Raw genomic sequence first — 20,834 nt, forward strand, 5'->3', positions numbered from 1 at the left:
GCCCGAGGGTGGGCCTTTGCTCCAGGCTGACTGGCGTGGAGCTCGGGCCGTAGGATGTGCTCTCGCTGGCGGCACACCCACTTCAGCAGTGGGCGCCGATCTCTTGCCAGTCGGCAGAGGAGCGGCGGGCCTGTGAGAGCTAGCTGCGGGCTTGGGTTTCGGCTGACGTCTGGGGATGATGTTGCGCAGAGCTTCCGTCTGCTTCTTCCTCAGATCGAATCTAGCCTGAATGGCTTCAAGTGAATGTCCGAATAACCCAGCCGCAGACACTGGTGCGTCCAGATATACAGCTCTGTCCCTATCCGGGACGTCAGAGAGGGTCAGCCACAGGTGCCTCTGCGCCACTACTGTCGAAGCCATCCCTCTGCCCAGGGAGAGCGCTGCACAGCGAGACGCACAGAGGATGTGATCTGTGGCGACTCTGACCTCGTTAAGAAGAGGTGCCAGCGGGCTGTCATCGGGAACCAGCGATCCGAGCTCCGCCAGGCACATTGCCTGGTACGTCTGGAGCATGGTGACGGAGCTCATGGCGCGAGCAGTGCCGGCCTGAGCCCAATAAATCTTCTCCAGCTGCGAAGCAGAGAATCTGCAGTGCTTGGACGGCAGAGTTGCGGGGTCGCCGACACCATGGTCATGGGACGGGGCCAGATAAGCAGCCAGAGACGGCTCCATAGGGGGTGGGTTAGCTAAGCCAGCCCCCTCGGCGCCGTCCAACTCCATGTACTGTCCATAGCCAGGCACAGTGACGCGGGTAGACAGAGGTTTGTCCCATGATGCTGTTAGCTCGCAGAGAAAGTCTGGGAACATGGGAAGGCAGTTTTTGGCCGTTGCGGGCCCCGGTGGGAGGAAAAAACCCGCGAACCGCGACGGCTTCTGAGCTGGCGGAGGAGAGGGCCAGTCCACCTGCAGCTTCTCAGCAGCACGGCGAAACAGGGAGAAAAGAGAGGTGTCATCGTGGCCGACCGGCGCAGCAGCGGCGGCACATTGGGCCGACAATGAGCTCTCCTGCTCATCCTCCGACAAACCATGGATGTCCAGGCCGATGTCCAGCACGTATTCGTCTTCCTGGGGAGCGCTGGCGGGCTTCAACCCAGGCTGAAGCCCGTCAGCGCTCCTGCATGGTTCTGGCTCGTCATCGGCTAACCCGTCAACATATTCCATGTGGTCAGCCCAGCTAATTGCGGGGACATCGACCGGAAAATCCTCGTCTTCGGACTCGGACGAAGCCGGGGCTCCAGACTCGGAAAGGAGAGGGTCATGCCGTGCGACAGCCGAGCGTCCCAGCACTTTTTCCACAAACGTTACCTGTCTTTCCAGGGTCGAGCGCCGGAGCTGGCGGCAAAACGCACAGGCTTCGGGCTCCGTCAACGCTCTCCTAGCGTGGACGATCCCCAGGCAGACAGGGCAGGCATCGTGCTGGTCGCTGTCGTGCAAAGAGAAACCGCATCCCTGAGGACAGGGGCGAACAGAAGATTTCTGCTTTGCTCGCTTCGGTTTGGAGTCCATTCCAAAACGCAAAGCGAAACGCTGCACAGGAAAACTTGAAATTAGCGCTCCGCGGGCAGCCTACACACCAACAGCGCGGTGGAGGCTAACACCAACAGGGGCAGTTAAGCTAAGTTCAAGTCGGCAGACAACGGAGCTAACTAGCAGCAGCTAGCTAGCCCAACTCAGCAGAGGTGTTCTCAGCGAGGTGAAGAGCGTAAGAACTGAGGGATAACTGTGATGACAGCGGCTATATGTGCAGGCGGGGCCGTGCGCGTGTCATCACACGTCATCTGCCTTAAAGGCGTGAATAAAGGTTTCTTCAGCCAGGACACGCGAGGGCGTGATATCCCATACTTATGTGTTGTACCGAGTGAATTGACTGAAAGGGAACACACATACACACTCTCGCATATACATACATGCACACACACATACACACACACGCGCACGTACGTGCACACATATACACACATAGTGCCTTATCTTTTAGAACCATAGGGGGGGTTTACAATGGGAGGTGCTTGTGTGTATTGTAACTGTTTTCAATAAAAGGCGGAAGCGGAGGCCAGAGTCGAGGTCATCTGTGGTTGGATTCAGAGTGCTTTCCTGAGAACCCGAGCGGGCCTCCCTTGCTAGCAAGTAAAAACCGGTTAAAGAAGTTCGTTTTGTTTCCTTGCTTGTCGTTAACAGGTATAAGTTTCTAAACCAGCAGGGCCTGTGGAAGCGCAGACCCAACCTTTATTTTTTTGTTTCTTTGAACCGGATCCCAACGCATTGCGTCCACCAAGGAGGGGGAGACGAGACACCCAAGTCTGCTAGCAGCCAGATGTCTGGGACGCCTGATGAAAGCCCTGGTGCTTAATTTTGTCGCCAGGCTGGTGAGTTAGTGTCTGAACTCCCCTCAGGTTGGATGGCGATTGACGGGATCCAGAGACTCTTCCCGTGAACGAAAAGCAATACAAACAGTAAGTAGAGAAGGTCTTATGCGTCACCTTGACTGCGCGTGTAAACGTGAGTCCGGGGGAGCGCTGGTCGCGCGGGTGCAAGCGGACCTAAAACAATAGACAGCGGCTACGTGACCGTTAACCGCAGGTACGGGAGCACGCTAGCTGTGCGTGCAGTCGCAAGCTACCTGGTTTCCCCACCAGTCTTTTATGGTCTGGTTTCTCTGCCAGTTTATAGGGAGGGTTAAGAAGGTTTCTTCACCGAAAGGAGGTTTTTCTCCGCCGCTGAGGGCGTTGAGTGTTTGGTTTCCAATACCAATACGTAAAGAGGATAGAGCTCTCGTTGGTGCCTATTTTATGTGTGAACGTGCGTGTGAGTTTTGCGGGCCAGATGTGATCTGTTTGAGTGTGGCTGCTTGTTGTTTTGTAATGGGGAATAAACTGAGTAAGTCTCCCTTGAAAGGGGATGAAATACATTGCAAAGTATTCACTGGGCAGCACGTAGTATGTAGATCATTGAAGAAAGAAATGAAATTGTGCATAAAGCAGATGGAACAGTGAGTGTGAATGTGTTTGACGTCATTGTGTGTGTGAGCCACAGAGAGGTGTGAAAGTGTGTGTGTGAAGCGGTCTCCAGCTGGGGCAGAGATGATTCTGCAGGTCACCTTCTACCCCAGTGGACACAAGAAATAAAATAGTTGTGTTGATGAAAAAAATAAAAAAGCAATGATAATATGAAGAGTGTTTGGTGTTTCTCAGCCTGAAACAACTACAATCTCACTTTCTGTTTTTAAGAAAGGAGAGTTCAAAAAACAGAGAGAGAGATGTGTGTTGTTTAAGCAGTGATGAGAATGATGAGCGTCTTAGTTTGTCACTTCAGGTGAAAGCAGACCTGGATCAATTTTCCACATGCAGCAATTGAAGGAAAATTATAAGTTAAACATCATTAAGAAACACTCAGGCCGAGCTTTTGGCTGAATTGTGTTTACAGCTTAAACTCCTATGTGTTCTTTGCTCTGAGAAAGCAAGCTCCACGGAATCTAACCTCTGCTTGAAGACAAGGAGTGCAGTTCCAGAAGTACAGGCATGAACATCAACAGTTGACAGCAGTCCAAGAGACAACAGCAGAGTCCTGAGCAGAAAGGTCCAGCAGCAGTGTGTGCAAACGGCATCAGAGGGAAAGAAAACCCATCATCATGGATGGATGGAGATGCGTTTCCAGCAAGCTGCAACTTTTGAGGAGACTGAGTGACATTTGCCACGTTTGTAGTGGAATGGCAAGATGAGACAGTGAGGATGACACAGGACAAAGCTGAAGAGAACTGACTGCCATTGGACTGCAAAGTGGGAGAGGAGAACGGAGTGAGAGGAGCAGGTGAGAACACAAGAGGAAGGCTGTCGTTTTGTGTGGGAAATCAAAATTTGGGTTAGCAATCCTGGGAAAAAGGAAACTGCTTTACGTGGGAAAATTGAGAAGGGGTCTGGACCACAAAATGAGAGAGGTACACAAAAACACACAAACAGAAAATGCATTAACCATACTAACCCTACATACACATACAATGAAACTTATGAAGACCAGACTGCATCTTAAGCATGAGATTCTGTTTGTCATCTTGTCCAAGTCACTAGTAGGATGAAAAGTGTTACATAGACTAGGGTCTAATATTATTTTGGAGGAAAGGTGATTGCATCATAGCTGGGAGAAAACAGAATGCTGATGAGGGGTCTTGAATGAGTGAGCTGGGTGAGCTGATTGTTGAGTTTCTGATGTGTGAAGAAGTTTTAACAGGGCACACATTTGATTACACGAGAAGAAACTCATTATGTGATAAGACCAACAGGGTTATGTTGTGTGTTGTGTATGGTGTGTGGCTGATGCATGAATGTTTGAGATTAATCTGGCTGATGATTTGTCTTTTGTTATAAAGTTGAACCTGCCAATTAGGTTTGGTACGATTTACCCTCCTGGGACGAAGAACATGTGTCATGACTTAACAAGGCTTTCCTTTTTTCCCCCTTTTTATTTTGTTACTTTCACAGTGCACTGAAAGTTTTGTTTAATATTCTCTGTCATTTAAGCAGATCTGAACGTTTGAACAGGAAGAGCTACACAACATGTTGTCGGGAACGGTCGCAAAGTGAGTTTCTCCAAATTAAAATGGGCTCGGGAGAAAGTCACTAATTGGGACAATCAGAAAGCGAGACCCTGTTTAAAAGGATTCAGCGAGGTAATCCAGTCTAAATTCTTTTTCCTTTTGAAAGGGCGTCATATTGCTGAGGGTGGAAACAAAATGCGACAACAGATTCCACTATCAGCAATGAATGAATGAGTGGAAATTAAAATGGGGAACTGACTGGACTGGTGAAAGCTGACAAGACTTGACTGACTTAACACCACTATGCAAGGTTAACCCCTACCCAGACATGACAAAGGGGTGGATGTATCTGTGTGTGTGTGTGTCTTTTGTAGCAGGAGGAGACCAGAGGAGGAAACTTTGAGTCACATGACTATGTGAACTCTGTAAATTTAACCTTTTTAGCTGTAATTTTTCTGGGAGTCTGTGAATTTACCAGGGGTGTGTTATTCATCACTTTGTGTTGCTCACAGTGAAAGTGTGTATACACCTGCGCAGCACTAACATTTACATTACTTTTCTACAGCAGAGGGTTAATCTGTGATTTGATCATGTGATTTACAGCAGGACACACAGTTGATTAATATTTTTCACAGGATTACTGGGTTTTTGTGTGACAGAAACTGTGTTTACAGGTTGTATGTTGGGGATGCTATTGCACTGTGTTGTTGAGAAATGTGAATGTTACAGGGGAAACTGTGAATACAGTGTGAGACATACTGTGTTTGATACCAGCGTTGTTGTTTTTTTTTTTTTTAAATACACACACAGCAGAGTGTTAACTTTATGGTCTTTTTACAGCACCTCTGGAATCTGGAGGACCTAGGCCTGACCTAGGATGCTACTGCTAATGTTTCTCTTTAAGAGTGCTTTAATAGGATTCAGCACAAACAGACAAGTGAAATGAGGAAAAAAATAAGAGATGCAGTGATTGTGGAATAGTTTAATATGGGGCTCATTATCTGACCACTATTGAGTTCATAGTGATGAAATAAATGAGTGACAAACTTAAGGAAAGTCACTGATTACAATGTGGAATAAATTGGGATGATCCATGTTTGGAGCAAATTATGGAAAAAAGTAGGGGTTTAATGATTTAGAATAAACCTGCAATGATACTTGTCTCTGTGATGGTGAATACTTTTTACTTTAGTTGTTTGCAAATGTGAAGTTTGTTTTAACTTAGAGGGCTTTGTCTTCTAGGATACAGGCTCCAGGTGGAAGCTGGGAGTTAAACAAACTTAACATTTAACTACAGACCAATGTTTTTATACAGGATTACAAAATTGGAGTGGAGCTGCTCCAAGGGAAACCCTGGAGAATTTTTCAGAGGGAATGTGCAACATTCTTGTGCATGTCTCATTGTGTGGAGTTGACACATGGCGAGAGCCGTGTGGCAAAAGAGGATTGTCAATTTTTAAATTGCAGGTGTCGTGAGGTACCATGAGAAGGAGCGAATGAGGAAGATCGTCTACAAGATGGAAGCTGAAGCCAGAGGAGAAGCTTCAGAAGGATCAAAGAGGAGCAGAGATCACCTTCAGCACAGCAGCCATCCCACAGAGAGCTGTGCCACTGGGCTTCCAGAAGATCGTCGAGAGGAGACTTTGAACAGCAAAACATCCAGAAGGAGTGAAAGAGATTCGACGTTGAGGGTGTATGACTTGCTCTACCCTAAATCTTCAGCGACGTTGGAACAGAACCTGAAGGATGAAAGGAGCATGCCAAGCTCCATCCGACAGCGCAGAGAGGAAGATGGAATTGTGAATCTGTGTACAGCACAGGTGCCAGGTGACTGGGAAATAACTGACAGCAATTTTCCCAAGGATGAAGATCACCTAAGGTGTTTCACCTTAACCTCTTAAGCCCCAAAGGGGTTTCTGAGCTTCCTGCTCGAAAATGCAATGCCCAAATTTAATTGATTATTTCTCTGCAATTACAAACTCTGTGCTTACAATGTTGTTAAATGGTAAATGGCCTGTATTTGTATAGCGCTTTACTAGTCCCTAAGGACCCCAAAGCGCTTCACACAACCAGTCATCCACCCATTCACACACACACATTCACACACTCTTGGTCACACAATCTTGGTATCAAAATAAAGCTAACATTTGTGAAATTCCATCAGAGGTGCAAATATTGAAGCAGATATTACTGTGTCAAAGTTACTGAGACTGAACCACAGAAAAAGTAGATTTTATCCTCGCCTATTTTTTTATTTTTATTTTTTTTATTTTAGTATATAACCCTTTTTAAAATATGCCTCAGTTTACATTTCATTACAGAAATTCAGTAACCAACATCATCTGTGCAAAGATTTATATTTTTAAAGTGAAACAGTGAAAAATTACAGCGCCGTCAATACATGAATATCCAGACGTTGTACAAAAATGTCCAATTTTGGCACACAATTGGACACCATGCCAGTTGAATTTTTTAGGTATTTAAGAGCAGAAATTAATTAATTTTATTAACATGCCTAAAAATACTTTTCTTTTTTAAAAAAAATACATTTTTGAAGAATTAACCATACATTTACATGGTAATGGGCCTTTTCTGCCGTGCCCTTTAAACTCTGGGGGGCTGTAACTTTGGTTTCTTTTGGTCAATTTGCATGACTGACACCGCTTTTTAATTGTTTGAGCCAATAGAATCACAGTAACAATGCCACGTTCACGTTACTTCAACCAATCAGACGTTCCAAGGCCAAAACCCACGTGGGCCCAAATTTACTGCATGTGACGTCTGTCCAGTCACGCATCTATAGGTGGGACTAAAATGGAGGTTGTTGACGGAAAACGGCTCTGATGCAGCTAGGTAGGCGTGGTAACTGCTGATAATCATGTGGCTACTGGCTACAATAACGGAGGAAATCTGGACGGTAAGCCAATTTCTGTCTTTTTTTTTTGCTGTGTGTTTTTGTGGCCTTCTTTTGCGGCTCATTCAGTGAATTTTGGTCAGTGTGGGGTGAAACTTGGTGTTTGGAATTGGTGATAGCTCTGGAAGATAACCAGCTTTTCTTTAGCCGGTTACATGAAGTCTGGAGAATTTCTGGTTCGCCTCGTTTGTTTAGCGGACTTGTCCGCATTTACATAACTGCTCGTTTAATCATGGCTTTTTTTCGTTGATTTTGGTGGTTGTAGAAATGGTTTATGTGAGATTTTAGCTGAGATTCAGAGGTTTCTATGGATATCACACATGTCTGGACTTATATTTCTCACCCCGTGTTATAACCGATTAAACGTGATCTCCTCCTTTTTGCTCCCGGTACCGGGGGCGTGGGGCTTAAAGCACTTGTTGCAGGCTGCTGAGTTTGCATCTTTTGCTGTGAAGTACAGCCAGACTTTTGACCACTTTGCCTTGGGCATTTTTAATCTGTAGCTCTGCTCTAAAAGAACATACGTACCTGGGCCCGCCTACTATCCTTGGAAAGGTAAAATGATCGGCTAGAATCCAAAGTGTATGACATCTCAGGAAAAAAAAAAAAAAAAGCACCGAAATAAAGCACCAAAATGTGCGCTGCTTTTCGGTCTGGTTTCTACCGTTTATGTCAGAATGATACCGGTACCCATCCCTAGCCATGGGTGGACATGACTCAAAAAGGGGGGAGAGGATCATAAACAATTTGATCTAATTTCCTTTAAAAAAAAAAACAAAAAAAAAACAACCCTTTTCTGCAGTGACAACAGGAAAGGAGAGGAGTCGTAAATGCAGACGATTTACTGCGTGACTCTATTCACCCCACAGGAAGAATGCAGTGAGAAGATTTGGGGGGTTGATAGGGGTCATAAAGAGGAGTGTTGACCAGGCTACAGCTTTGAAGATAGCTGGAAGCCACAGGGACAGACAATAAAACCAACTGATGTGTCTGAATGCCTATGTCTGCATACATTTGGATTGTAGTGGCATATGATTTTGAAAATGTTGATTCTTGTTTTTGACTGTTGACATTCATTTGTTTACTTGCAGGATTCAGTTTACTGTGTATGAGATGAATGAAGTAGGATAATTGCTATGCATGTTTAGTACATGTATTAACTGTGAACCTTTGCAGCGAAAGGAAGTGAATGACATGAGGAGCTGTGTGGAAATGAAGTCTACACTGAAACTGTCAAACACAAGGGTGCATAAGTGGAAATTTAAGTACAAAATGGACAAAAAGGGGGGACTGTTGGAGTCAAATTGTTAAATGTTATCATTGTGTTACTTAAATTTGTAAGTCTTCGTTCAAGCAGCATGATCAAAGACATTCCTTTGTCTCTGACCACCTCTCCAACCAGTTTGTTGGTGGGGGAGGCTGTAGTGTTTTATTATAGGCACATCCTATCTGAAGGTTCTGTTTTCTTGTTTAGTAAGCTTCCTGCTTTTATGACCCTTTTGGTGAGCAGGTGGTCACACAAACACACCCTCAAACACAAACACACACACTCTCGCATATACACACACACACACACACACACACACACACACACACACACACACACACACGCACGTACGTGCACACACATACACACATAGTGCCTTATCTTTTAGAACCATAGGGGGGGTTTACAATGGGAGGTGCTTGTGTGTATTGTAACTGTTTTCAATAAAAGGCAGAAAGAGTCGAGGTCGTCTGTGGTTGGATTCAGAGTGCTTTCCTGAGACACCGAGCTCGGTGTCTCTAGCAAGTAAAAACCGGTTAAAGATGTTAGTCTATTCATCGCTTCCAAAACATACCCATCTTTCTCACTTCATTGTTTTTTAAAACTATCGACTATCATTTTGTCTTTCATCTGGGCAAATAAACCCCATAGAATTTCAAAGGCACACTTGCAGAAACCCCCCTCTGAGGGTGGATTAGGCCTCCCAGTTTTCAGGCACTACTATTGGGCTTGCAATGCCAGAACATGGGTTTTTGGGGAAACAGGGTTTCTGCTGTTCCCGCTGTTCAGAAGGGATGCGGTCCTTCTTGGCCTTTTATAGAGGCGCACAACGCTAAATCAATTTTTGGTACGTCACTTAATGATATTCTGTTTTCTAAGCCAAACGTACCTACCAAACTTCTAAGTAATGATTTTGTCCTAGGTCATTCTCTTAGGATCTTAAAGCAAGTTAGGGGTGCTTTGTGCCTTCCAGACCTATCCATTTTTGCTCCCATAACTGAAAACCTTTTTCACCTGGCTTGATGGACCCTGTGTTTAAGCTTTGATCAGAATTAGGTCTTCACACTATTAAGGACCTCTACATTGACAATTGTTTTGCTTCATTTGCTCAGTTGCAATCAAAATTTATGCTCCCCTCTGCTCATTTATTTAGATACTTACAAATTAGGAATTTTGTTAAACACTCTTTTGCCCATCTGGATAAGCCCCCTGCTCATAGTGACTTATGATTATTTGATTAAAAATCCCACTTCCAAACACCTAATCAGCCAGTTTACTACACTTTTTACACTTACAGCACCTACAAACCACATCAAGGATGCTTGGGTTAAGGACTTGGAAGTAGACATATCGGATGCTTTGTGGGCCAATGGGTTGAAGAAGATTAAAGAATGCTCTGTTAATGCCAGACTACAACTTATACAGTTCAAGGTCCTTCATCGTTTGCATTTCTCTAAAACAAAGCTAGGCAGCATTTTTCCGTCTATTTCGTCTTTGTGTGACAGATGCAAAGCAATGGAAGGAACCCTTGGTCACCTTTTCTGGTCTTGCCCTACACTCTGGAGTTTTTGGGCAGAGATATGTAATATATATAACCAGATTTATGATTTAAAATTAACGCCGGATGGTGTACTTGCAGTGCTAGGCTGCTCCCTAACCTCATTGGCACTCAGACGTCCACTTCAGAAAGCCTTAATGTTTGGCATGATTGTAGCCAAAAGACTTATTCTTAGAGCCTGGAAATCACCATCTCCTCCATTGTTTAGGGTTTGGCTACGTGAGATTGCATGTTTGTATATTGAAGAGGTTCGTTATCGTCTGGCTGACACTCATTTTAAGTAAGTTTGTCGAAATCTGGAGCCCTTTTCTCAATCATATTAACGGGGATTCAACATAAACTTTAACCCGTTAGACTGCACTTTGTGTTTGTGTGAAACTGCACTTCTGCCGGACCCTGATTCCTTCCTGGACTTGTTCCCCACATCTTCTGGACTTGGTGAACTCTCTGTTGCCCTGTCTAACCTCACACAGAAGATCATCTTCTTTGGACACTGGTATTTCTTTTGATCTTTTGATTTGTACTGGGTAACTGTTGTATTTTTTCTTTTCTTTCCTGTTTGGGTTTTTGTTTGTTTGTTTTTGTTTTTTTCCTGTGCTTGAATGTTATTGTTTTTGTATCTTATGTCCTCTGTCTGGTGTGATTTTATGTAACTTTGAACTTAAATTCTTATAAATAGACATTAAAAAGAAAAACAGATGTTTGTCTTGTTTCCTTGCTTGTCGTTAACGGGAATAGGTTTCTAAACCAGCGGGGCCTGTGGAAGCAAAGACCCAACAGTGTATAATTGAGCAATCAGGTCCCTGTGGTACAAATTATCCTACTTGTAGGGCACGTCGAGGTTCTCCTGATACAAAGCTTCAAACTTTTCCTCTCTTGTGAGGCAGACCACGGTGCGGATGTTCTCGATGGCCTCTGTGGCAATCTGTAGAGACGCAATGCAAATATCTCATGAGTTCAGAGTTTTAACAGACTGAGCTGTGAGGAATTTTTACATCTCGCACCCAATCCTCACCTTTCCAGCCTTCTCCAGCTCCTTCTTGTCTTCAGCAGCGTGTCCGGCGAGCATCTTCATCTGAATGGCTGCAGCCACTGCAATGATGGGCACCAGTGACAGGAGCAGCAGAGTCAGCTCCCAGCCGTACACAAAACCCAAGATTAAACCGGTGCCCATGTTGGCGAGGTTCTGGGCGAGCGTGGCCATACGCACGCCTGCAGCCTAAATGGATGATTTGACACTTTAGTGTGAGCCTTTGGCAGCCTTTGGCCAGCTGTTATTGAAGCTTACCCCCTGCACTTGGGCTGCATCTGTGACCAGTCTTGTAGTGAGCGCACCAACACTGTTTTTGGGTTGGTCAAACCAGCCCAGATCCTGCAAAGGAGATTTGAAAGAAGCACTGAAGGACCTGACCAGCTTTCATTACGGCTGCCATGTAGATAATTGGGTCACATTAGCCACCAAGAAAAAATTATTTGTCAACAACATCCTCCCTGCTCTCTCATTTGACTTTGTCACTTACATACCTGCATCATCATGGACTTAAAGGCCCTCAGTCTCAGCTTCAAGGTGAGGACCTCTCCAGATTTACCAAAACAGAAACCCTGTTTAAAAAAAAAACCCCAAAAAAAACAACAACAACAAAAAAAACAACCCCCCCATGAAATTAGCACACGTGTCACATCATCCGCATGTGTTTATACTACAACACCAGCATCCTTTAAACTTGTGTGCACTCTCCTAAAGTTTGACAGGGACCTGTGTGACCATTTCCCTTTCATTTAACCTTTTTATTTACATTACTTACTAGCAGGATATACCAGAGTTTACAAGGTTTACCACAAACCCTCTTCCATTAACCGTGTGCGTGTGTGTGTTTGCATACCTGTAGAAACATGGTGACAAAGGAAACCGCTCCAATAGCAGCAAACATGAGGGAAAAGAAAACGGATCTTTGTCTGACAATGTTTAGGTCCGGTTCTATAAACACCTGAGGGGAGATAAAAAGATGAAGCTTTCTACAGCTGCTGAAAAACACCTGCATTCAACATGAACATGTTATCAAGAGTAACCTACATTGATGATCTTTGAGAAGACGACGGCAAACGCAGGCTGCATTGCACCATTGATAATGGCACAAAGGGTCCCCAACAGAATGTATGGCAGCTCTGAAGTGTTCAGAGCCATCACTTTGAGGAACGACACAGGGGGAACGTCTTCATCCTGCAGACAGGAGGAAAGATTAAAAAGGCTTCCAACTCAAGTGATGAATGAATGGTGTGTATAAGTAGATTCTCAGCATGAAAATGATCCCAAACACATTGCTAATGCAGTAAAAGCATAGTTGATAGAAACATGCAATAGATCATCATCAGTCTAGGGAGCCCAAACCAACATTATTGAATCAGTGTGGCATCATCTTGACAGAACAAAAGGCAGCAAACATCCAAAGAAGAGTTTTGAATGTCCTTCAAGAAGCCTGGAGAACATTTCCTGAAGACTACTTAAAGAAACTGCCTAAGAGAATAAATTGCAGCCCCAAGTTTTAAAATAAGTAGTACTGTATAATTCAATTATTACTTGCCAGAAAAAGTAAGAGGAGGTGTGAACACTCATCCAAGTGAAAATAATAATTAAAATAATTTAAACAACATCTTAGACTAAGAATCATATTTACTTCACATGCCTTTATTGATAGAAGGATTTAGGTGTTTGCTCACCTCCAAGTTATCACCAGTCAACTTTTCCTTTTCCTCTTTGTCTCCTGAAGTTTTAAAGGATGCGCCTTTTGTGCTCTTCCTCTTGAAGAGAGAAGACTCAGACAATGACCTGATTCCTGGGCTTCTCTCATCTGCAGACTGCTCATGCTCCTCCTCCGCATTTTTCTGAAACGTCTTCAGGAGCAAAACCACAAATGCAAAACAAACAAACAAAGACTGGGTGCTGTGAAAGTTCCCATCTGCTAAAACTGCCTGTGTGCAAAAATTACCTGCATGGAGACCAGTGTTTGGTAGACTCCCTTTCCTTCCATCAGCTCACTGTGAGTTCCCACCTCTACAACCTTGCCATCTTTGAAGCCGGCAATAACATCAGCGTTTCTGATTGTTGAAAGGCGGTGAGCCACGATTAGTGTGGTTCGACCCAACCGGACCTGCACACGGGCGAGTTTGCGTGTTACAGAGTTAAATGTTACTAGCATGCTGCTCTCAAGCATTTAACATAAACTTAAATTATTGCAGGAGGATAGGTTTATGTGTACCATGGCTCAAATCCACCATCCATGCAGGAGACATTTATACAAGAAAATCAAGTCAGATTGAGCGGATTGCTCCTCTGGACATGAGTTAATATTTCAGCTGTGTCTTTATTTATTTATTTTACAGTGGCCCTGAAACGAGAATAAAGTAACTGTTGATCCGTACCTTATCAAGCGCGGCCTGCACGATGGTCTCACTCTCAGCATCGAGCGCAGATGTGGCTTCATCCAACAGGAGGATTTTGGGGTTGCGGACTAAAGCTCGGGCGATGGCGATCCTCTGCTTTTGTCCTCCGCTCATCTGAGTCCCCCGATCTCCCACCAGAGTCTCAAACTTCTGCTCAACACAGAGAGTCCAATGATTAGCAAGTGGTGATCAATCATTTACAGGGACAGAGGGATTGTAAGTGTTGCCCTACATCGGGTAGCTTCATAATGAAGTCATAAGCGTTTGCTTCCTTGGCAGCTTGTTCGATCTCCTCCTGCGTCACATCGGTTCGGCCATATCGGATGTTCTCGGTGATGGTGGTGGCGAAGAGGATGGGCTCCTGGCTCACCACCCCGATCATCTCCCTCAGGTGTCGGACGTTAAGAGAACGAAGATCGTGACCGTCAACAAACACCTACATGCACACACACGACAGAGTTTTGTGTGTAGATTCGCTGTTTCCATTTACTGGTTTATGCAGAGCCCTTTATACACAGAAGCCATTTAACAACAAACAAACAAACAAACAAACAAACAAACAAACAAACAAACAAACAAACAAACAAACAAACAAACAAACAACAACAGAAAAAAAAAAAATTCCACACAAACCAGTTTACTGTATTTAAGCAAACAGACTCAATTTTCATAAGGAGTGTCCAAAATAAACAAAGTTCTTTAAAAGAAATCCACCTTATCTACTTTAGGCTTTAAGTTGTTAAAATTAAAAAAGACAATAAATATAAAGGTTTGATTTCTGAACAGTTAAGTCTGCACAGGACTGATCTGATTTGTACATCTCGCACTTCAAAGTACTTGAGGTTCCACTTACGTTTCCTTCCTGAGGATTGTAGAACCGCTGCAGCAGCTGGATTGTGGTACTTTTACCACAGCCACTGCTTCCCACCAAGGCAAAGGTCTGCCCCCTCTTCACAGTCAAGTTCAGGCCATTTAACACCTACAGACAACATGAGTTTGGGGATATAAAAATGTCTGCATGCTATTTTAGCATTTTAAAGTTGAGTATACAGCGGCTATGAGAACGTACTTTGATATCGGCCCTGGAGGGGTAGCTGAAGTGGACGTTCTTGAACTCGATGTCTCCTTTGATGGATTCAGGTTTGTAGCCAGCCTCTGAATAGCTGTCGATACTGGGCACCTGTCGAGAAGAGAATCAAATACTGCAGATTTCACTTCTAAGAGGCCAAACTAATACAGCAGAACAGGGCTTATTCTTTTCATAACCTCAAAGAAACAATGGGAGGAAATGCTGGTAGCCCTTCAGTTTCAGATGAGTGTGTTTAGAAAGCACAATGTTCAGGTCAGGCCTCTTCCAGGGCAAAGGGGGCCCTCGGGCCTCCGGGCCTGCGGCTCGGTTCACTCTGGCACAGCTGGCTGCCGGCAGAGCCGGTGGGCGCGCCAGTGCAGCCCCCTCTGGCTTCTGCTCTGTGGCTACTGGGTGACCCCTCGTCTGGGGATCTCCTCAGCCCTTCCGAGGAGGGTGGCACGGATGCCCCTCCGGTGGTACTCCTTGGGCTCTCGCACTCTGGGGCCTCTGGATGTCTGGAGCCTGGATCTCCTCCATGCCTGCTTCATGCTCTGGGGGACGGGGCTATGGCCCTCCACACCCTCTAGCAGACCGTTACATGGGGAAACCTTTTGAATACAAGTGCGCTGATCCACACAGGTGTGCACACGGGTGTTCACTGTTCGTAGACATAAACTACACCTTTCTTAGCTGCTACTTCAAAGCACATTGTGCGCTGTCTGTCCTGCGTGCTGCACAACAACATTCAATATTTAGTATTTACTGCTGTTTACACTTAGCTAGATTAACGTGATGGTGTTGCGTTTAGTATGTTGCTTTGTTTTTTTGCTTGTTTTCTATTCTTTTTCTCTCAACAGGTGATCCAGGAGATTTTCTTTTCTTTGTCTTTGTAAGTGCCCTTTCTCACTGTCCCTCTTCCCTTCTGTTTTTCTTTTCCTTCCTCTCTTTCTTTCTCCCTTTCCTATCCCCCAGTCATGTCTGTCCCATCTGTAACAACTGAAAATAACATAAATAATAACAACGAAGGTTGATCAAATGGACCAATACGGCAATGCCATGATGATCCATTTGGTAAAATAAATCCATTGGGTGTCCTTGTTGCTCTTCAGACAACAATTCTGACGGCTAAAGAACCAAATGGGACAGGCAAAAAAAAAAGAAAAAAAAAGCAGCACAATATTTTCACAGCGCTTTGCGTTTTCACTGCATCTCCTGTTGCACAGCTCTTTTATTCTCCCCTTTGCCTTGCAGCTGACAAAAGCTGAGATCACCCATTAGCACTTCACCCTTGAACATAAGAATAAGAAGTAGCCACAATACAAGAAATGATTTCAGTGTGAAAACAGGTAAAACAGAAGTGACTTTCAAAGGCTTAATATCCTCCCCTTCAAGTCTGGAGCAAGGAACACGTTTCAGAGAAGATCCCATTTGTTTTGCTTGAGGTTGTGTGCATTTCTGTTTTTGTGCAAACAAAAGTGCTGCTCAGCCTGCAGCTTTTCAGATGGGGCCATCCTTTATCTGCATTTCTAAACTAGCATGAGTCTGTAGTCATACACAGAGACAAACACGTGCAGCACAAACTAAACAAAGCCCCGTCCCAGAATAGCAACAGGCAGGAGTTGACCCTGCAAGCCATCCTTCAAGTGGCTCAGTTAAACAGACTGGTTATGCTCCAAGCGTTTGTGGCCATAGGAGCCCCTTTTAAATTCTACTGAAGCTCATTTCACAAAACACTATCCGCCATCTTCACAGTGTCTGCAAAACTCATGCTCATACTCGAGTTTTAATTACTTTTTGGAAATGAGTCAGTGAGTGGAAGAAATTTACAATAGCCAAGGCTGTGCAACGTCAACTGAATGACCTGCGGTGTCTTCAAACCGCAGGCGCTCCAATTACAGCAAAATCCGGCTCCAGGTTGCTGGCAGCATCAAAGCAGCTCATCGGAGCGCCACCGTAAAGCAGCATGTTTGGTAATACAAAGTGACAACAGGGCAACAACACGAATGGGTGAAAAAAGAAAAAAGGAAGCGCTGAGTGAAAAACATTGCACTTCTTACGTGATCAATGATGTTGTACACTTTATACGCAGCTCCCCGAGCACTCGCAAAGGTCTGGATGTTGGGAGAGGTCTGTCCCATTGACAAAGCGCCAATGAGCACAGAAAAGAGGACCTTTAAAAAATAAATAAATAAAATACGCGCACAGGTGTTAGCCACAGTAAAAACCTCCAAGCCACGTGCATGTTCATTGTACAAACTAACAGGTGACAAATCTACTCACAGTGAGTACGGTTCCAATCGTGTACTCTCCACCCAGGATGAGTGTACTGCCATACCAGAAGGCCAGAGCATAGGACAGGTAAATAAAGAGGAAGATGACACCAATGGAAATGTTAGCAGAGATCGCCTTCTTTATTCCCATCCTCTTAGCATCCTCTAGGTTCTTATGATATCTAGAGTGCAACACAAAGAGCACAGTTAGGGGCAAATATAGTATAAAATACATTTTTAAACTCCACAAACAGTGTATTTCTGCCAAGGCTGACCACATCTGCACAAATAATGCCATTTGAGGCTGTTGATAACAGTTAAAGACACAACACCTCTCAATCTCCTTCTCTTGACCACTGAAGGCAAACACAGTCCTGATTGAAGAGATCACCTCCTCGGCTACAGCACCGGCTTGAGCATATGCAGTCTGCTCTTTACTGGTGAACGATGTGAGCACCTGTACACAGACAAAAGGTGGCGATGCATACAGAGTAGTGCTGGGCGATATGGAAAAAATATTTATCACGATATGAATTATTTTATATCACGATAACGATATATATCACGATATACGACCTGACCTGTGGTCATCTAGAAAGTACGCAGTCTGTAAACAGCGAGTGCCGAGGGTGCAGTCTTTGTTTTGAGTTACCGTAAAGTATGTCGCAAATCCGGGTGCACGTACAGCAGCACCAGCTCGCAAACCACGAGACGGAGTTTCTTTGCGAAAAATCTTTTTTTTTTTTATACTTTATTTTTTCTTGCATAAAGTTAAGAGCATGTATAGTGAGAAGACAACACTAATATATTTGCCACAGGCTATTTAACCCTTTAAGACCAACCATAGAACCAAGTCCGCCAGAGTTTATCTTTATGTTTTTACATGCTGTAGTGCCACTTGTGGGAGTATTTCAAGTTTCCATATATCAATACAACCGTTATAGCCCAAATTTTAATAATATGTATGCATTAAGTCCATAGTAACTACATAAATTGCAAAAAGTTGTAGTGCGATAAACTACAAAAAAAAATTGAAAATCGTTTTTGGTTTTGTTTTTTTACATATATTTCTAGTTAAAAAAAAATTTAAGAGGTGTATCCCTCAAAACTGTAAATACAAAAGTTTCCAACCACGAGAAATTTATTTTGAGTGTCTTCATAGTTTTATTTTTGAGATACACAAATTTTTATATACTACAGGAAAAATGAAAATAAATATTATAATGCTTAAAAATAAACTATTTCCAACAGTGTAATTTGAGTTCTAAGCATCCCAGAAACGATACAGAAAAGCATAAAGTCAAACATGTCTTTTAAAAACACCAACATAGGCTTATAAGGCCCTTTCGCGAAAATGACATCACTTCCGGTTTCGGGCAGGTAATGGCGGACATGCGATAGTTCGCGCTGACCTATATGCCAACGTAGGAAGTCTTATGAACGTCGGCAAAGCGTGTTTCTGGAATATTATGTTTTTGTTGCTGCAAGTGCTTCTTATGCAATTTTTGCAAAGTTATATGTGGAAGGAAACCGTGACCTTGGACAAGCTAATGGCATTAGATGTAAGTACAACTCCTCCGGTTTCACATGCAAAAAAAAAAAAAAATATTGCACTACCTTACGTGGTTCCAGTTCTACAGGGGTTTAAAAATAGTTAGGTAAAACGGAGTGTGCCTGCTCTGACCGGTTGTAAAGGGTTAATTATATATTTTATGTAATAATTTATAAAATTTGGGTTAGTACGATATAAACGATAGAAGACAAATGGCACGATAGACACTTTTCTATCGTCCACACGATATATATCGTCATATCGCCCAGCACTAATACAGAGCCCAGGGTGTTTTAAGCATCAGAAACACAGGGATAAACTTCTGCAGCAGCTTACCATACTGAAAAAAGCAGCAGAAACGCCAAGCACGGGGCTCACAGCCAGGATGACCAGAGTGAGCTTCCAGCCTTTGCTCAAGCCGATGATAAAAGACACAACAAAGCTGGTGAAACCCTGGATCAGCATCCCCACCTTGTCACCGATACCTTCTTGGATCTTATAGACGTCACTGCACATGCACATAAACATCAAGCTCCAGTTTTGAAAAGTCAGATACTTTGAAATACAACTGACAGACACGCATCTCCATAATGCAATTTATTCAAAGCGTCCTTCAGTTCCAGTTAGAGATCTGCATAGCTGCTGAATATACTTCTAGCATGTTTAATTTACACACAGCACTGTGGGACTTTTAAAATCACACACTTCTCATCTGTTACCCACTCTGTGAGACGCGTGTTGAGCTCTCCCGTCTCATTGACGTCAAACCAGCCAATGTCTTGCCGCATGATTTGGTGGAAAAACAGGATGCGGATGCGTTTGACCTGCCGACCGGCTGCCAGGGTCCAGAGGGCCACCTGTAGGTAGGCTGCAACCAGCACCCCAGCTCCCATGATGGAGAAGTATATGGCATGGCTGGGAGAGGACAAGTGACAGATGCGGTCTGATAAATCTGCTTCAGTCAGTCTCTCCGCCTGATGAGGCAGCTATGAGGTGTCAGGCTGTGATGTCTTACCCAGTCATTTCCTCTTCTAAGGTGCTGTTTGTGGAATCTGAGGACACAGGAAGGAAGAACAAAAGAGTCATTTTACCCCTTAATGATTATTGCCGAGCTACCTGTGTGCACACACGCCTGCATCTGAAACTCACTGCCTGCCGTTATGAAGCTGTCCGTCATGTCACCAAGGACAATGAACATGAGTGGAAGCACTACGCCGTTTGCCATTGACATCACCGTCCCAGCTATAATCATTAAGACATCCCAGCGGTCTGCAAACCTAAACTGCACACAGAAAAAAAATTTAGTGGGAAAAAGTTCAACTGAAAGCAGCTTTCATCTCCTCACTGCAGGAGTCTGGTGGAGTTCACTGAAACAACGGGAGGATGTGCCTCACTCCCATCCTCTCCCCACTTCCCCGTTCAGCACACACACCTCGCTGTTATGCTTGTAAGAATTTACAGTCTTACAAGATAACTATAAACAGTCAAACCAGCTTAAAACACTGCTGCTCCCAGTTTCTCTTCACATGCACACACGCACACTCCAATAAAGAAAAATAATTTGCACACCAGAAAATAAAAAACAATAAAATGAGCCTTGAAAAAAAAAAAAAAGTGTATAACCTGTTTTTTTCTGGCAGCAGGTGATTAGTATGAAGATGAACCTACCACTTTGATGGGGCTAACCATGGGCATCTTAGGAGGCTTCTCCTTTTTCTTCTTCCCTTTCTTCGAGTCATCTTTTTCAGTCTCCCTGGAGAATTCATAAATGGCATGATGTCAAATATCTCCCAAGTTTTCCATATCAAAGCTCAAAATCCCTTAAAAGTTCAAGCACAGATTTAAAAAAAAAATAAACAAAAAACAAAAAACGAACTACTTCAAGAGTTTGACTCAAGTCAAACTGTCACGTAATCAGTAGAAAGGTGATTTTAGTAATTTAGAGTCTTTTTTTTTTTTACCCTGTATTTCCATTTTGTTGGGGTTTGGCTGTGGACATTTCCATCTGCTCCCTCTCCATGGCTGGGTCCTGTCAAAATAAAAGCCATCCCATAAACATGCCTTTGCCCTTTGGAATACCTGCAATAAAACACAGTCTGCGAGTTTAAGCCGTTACAAAACTGAAATTAGGAGGAATTTGAGGGGTGGAAAAAGTCAAAGTACAGTAAGTGCGTGAAAAACCAGGGTGCAGATATTCTGCCTGTTGAATGGATTTGGAAGAAAAAAAAATGC

The 20,834-nt window shown here is 43.9% G+C and overlaps 1 protein-coding gene across 1 annotated transcript in view; it reads right to left on the reverse strand.

Moving 5' to 3' along the window:
- The window catches only part of LOC134636742 (ATP-dependent translocase ABCB1-like), a 31,463-nt gene extending 10,837 nt beyond the window's left edge, over positions 1-20,626 (reverse strand). The window contains exons 1-21 of the mRNA XM_063486866.1: positions 20,564-20,626; positions 20,271-20,355; positions 19,752-19,884; positions 19,618-19,654; positions 19,326-19,517; positions 18,939-19,110; positions 17,383-17,507; positions 17,061-17,232; positions 16,838-16,951; positions 14,781-14,891; positions 14,565-14,690; positions 13,944-14,147; positions 13,691-13,861; positions 13,258-13,419; positions 12,989-13,162; positions 12,345-12,491; positions 12,154-12,258; positions 11,795-11,872; positions 11,559-11,642; positions 11,286-11,489; positions 11,095-11,195 (exon numbers count right to left, since the gene is read on the reverse strand). Of these exons, the coding sequence (XP_063342936.1) occupies positions 11,095-11,195; positions 11,286-11,489; positions 11,559-11,642; positions 11,795-11,872; positions 12,154-12,258; positions 12,345-12,491; positions 12,989-13,162; positions 13,258-13,419; positions 13,691-13,861; positions 13,944-14,147; positions 14,565-14,690; positions 14,781-14,891; positions 16,838-16,951; positions 17,061-17,232; positions 17,383-17,507; positions 18,939-19,110; positions 19,326-19,517; positions 19,618-19,654; positions 19,752-19,884; positions 20,271-20,355; positions 20,564-20,622 (2,756 nt within the window). The 5' untranslated portion in view covers positions 20,623-20,626. The remainder of the gene's footprint in view (positions 1-11,094; positions 11,196-11,285; positions 11,490-11,558; positions 11,643-11,794; positions 11,873-12,153; positions 12,259-12,344; positions 12,492-12,988; positions 13,163-13,257; positions 13,420-13,690; positions 13,862-13,943; positions 14,148-14,564; positions 14,691-14,780; positions 14,892-16,837; positions 16,952-17,060; positions 17,233-17,382; positions 17,508-18,938; positions 19,111-19,325; positions 19,518-19,617; positions 19,655-19,751; positions 19,885-20,270; positions 20,356-20,563) is intronic.
- Between the last annotated feature and the right edge of the window lie 208 nt (positions 20,627-20,834).

Source organism: Pelmatolapia mariae, linkage group LG10_11 (genome assembly GCF_036321145.2).
Source record: "Pelmatolapia mariae isolate MD_Pm_ZW linkage group LG10_11, Pm_UMD_F_2, whole genome shotgun sequence".
NCBI lineage: Eukaryota > Metazoa > Chordata > Actinopteri > Cichliformes > Cichlidae > Pelmatolapia > Pelmatolapia mariae.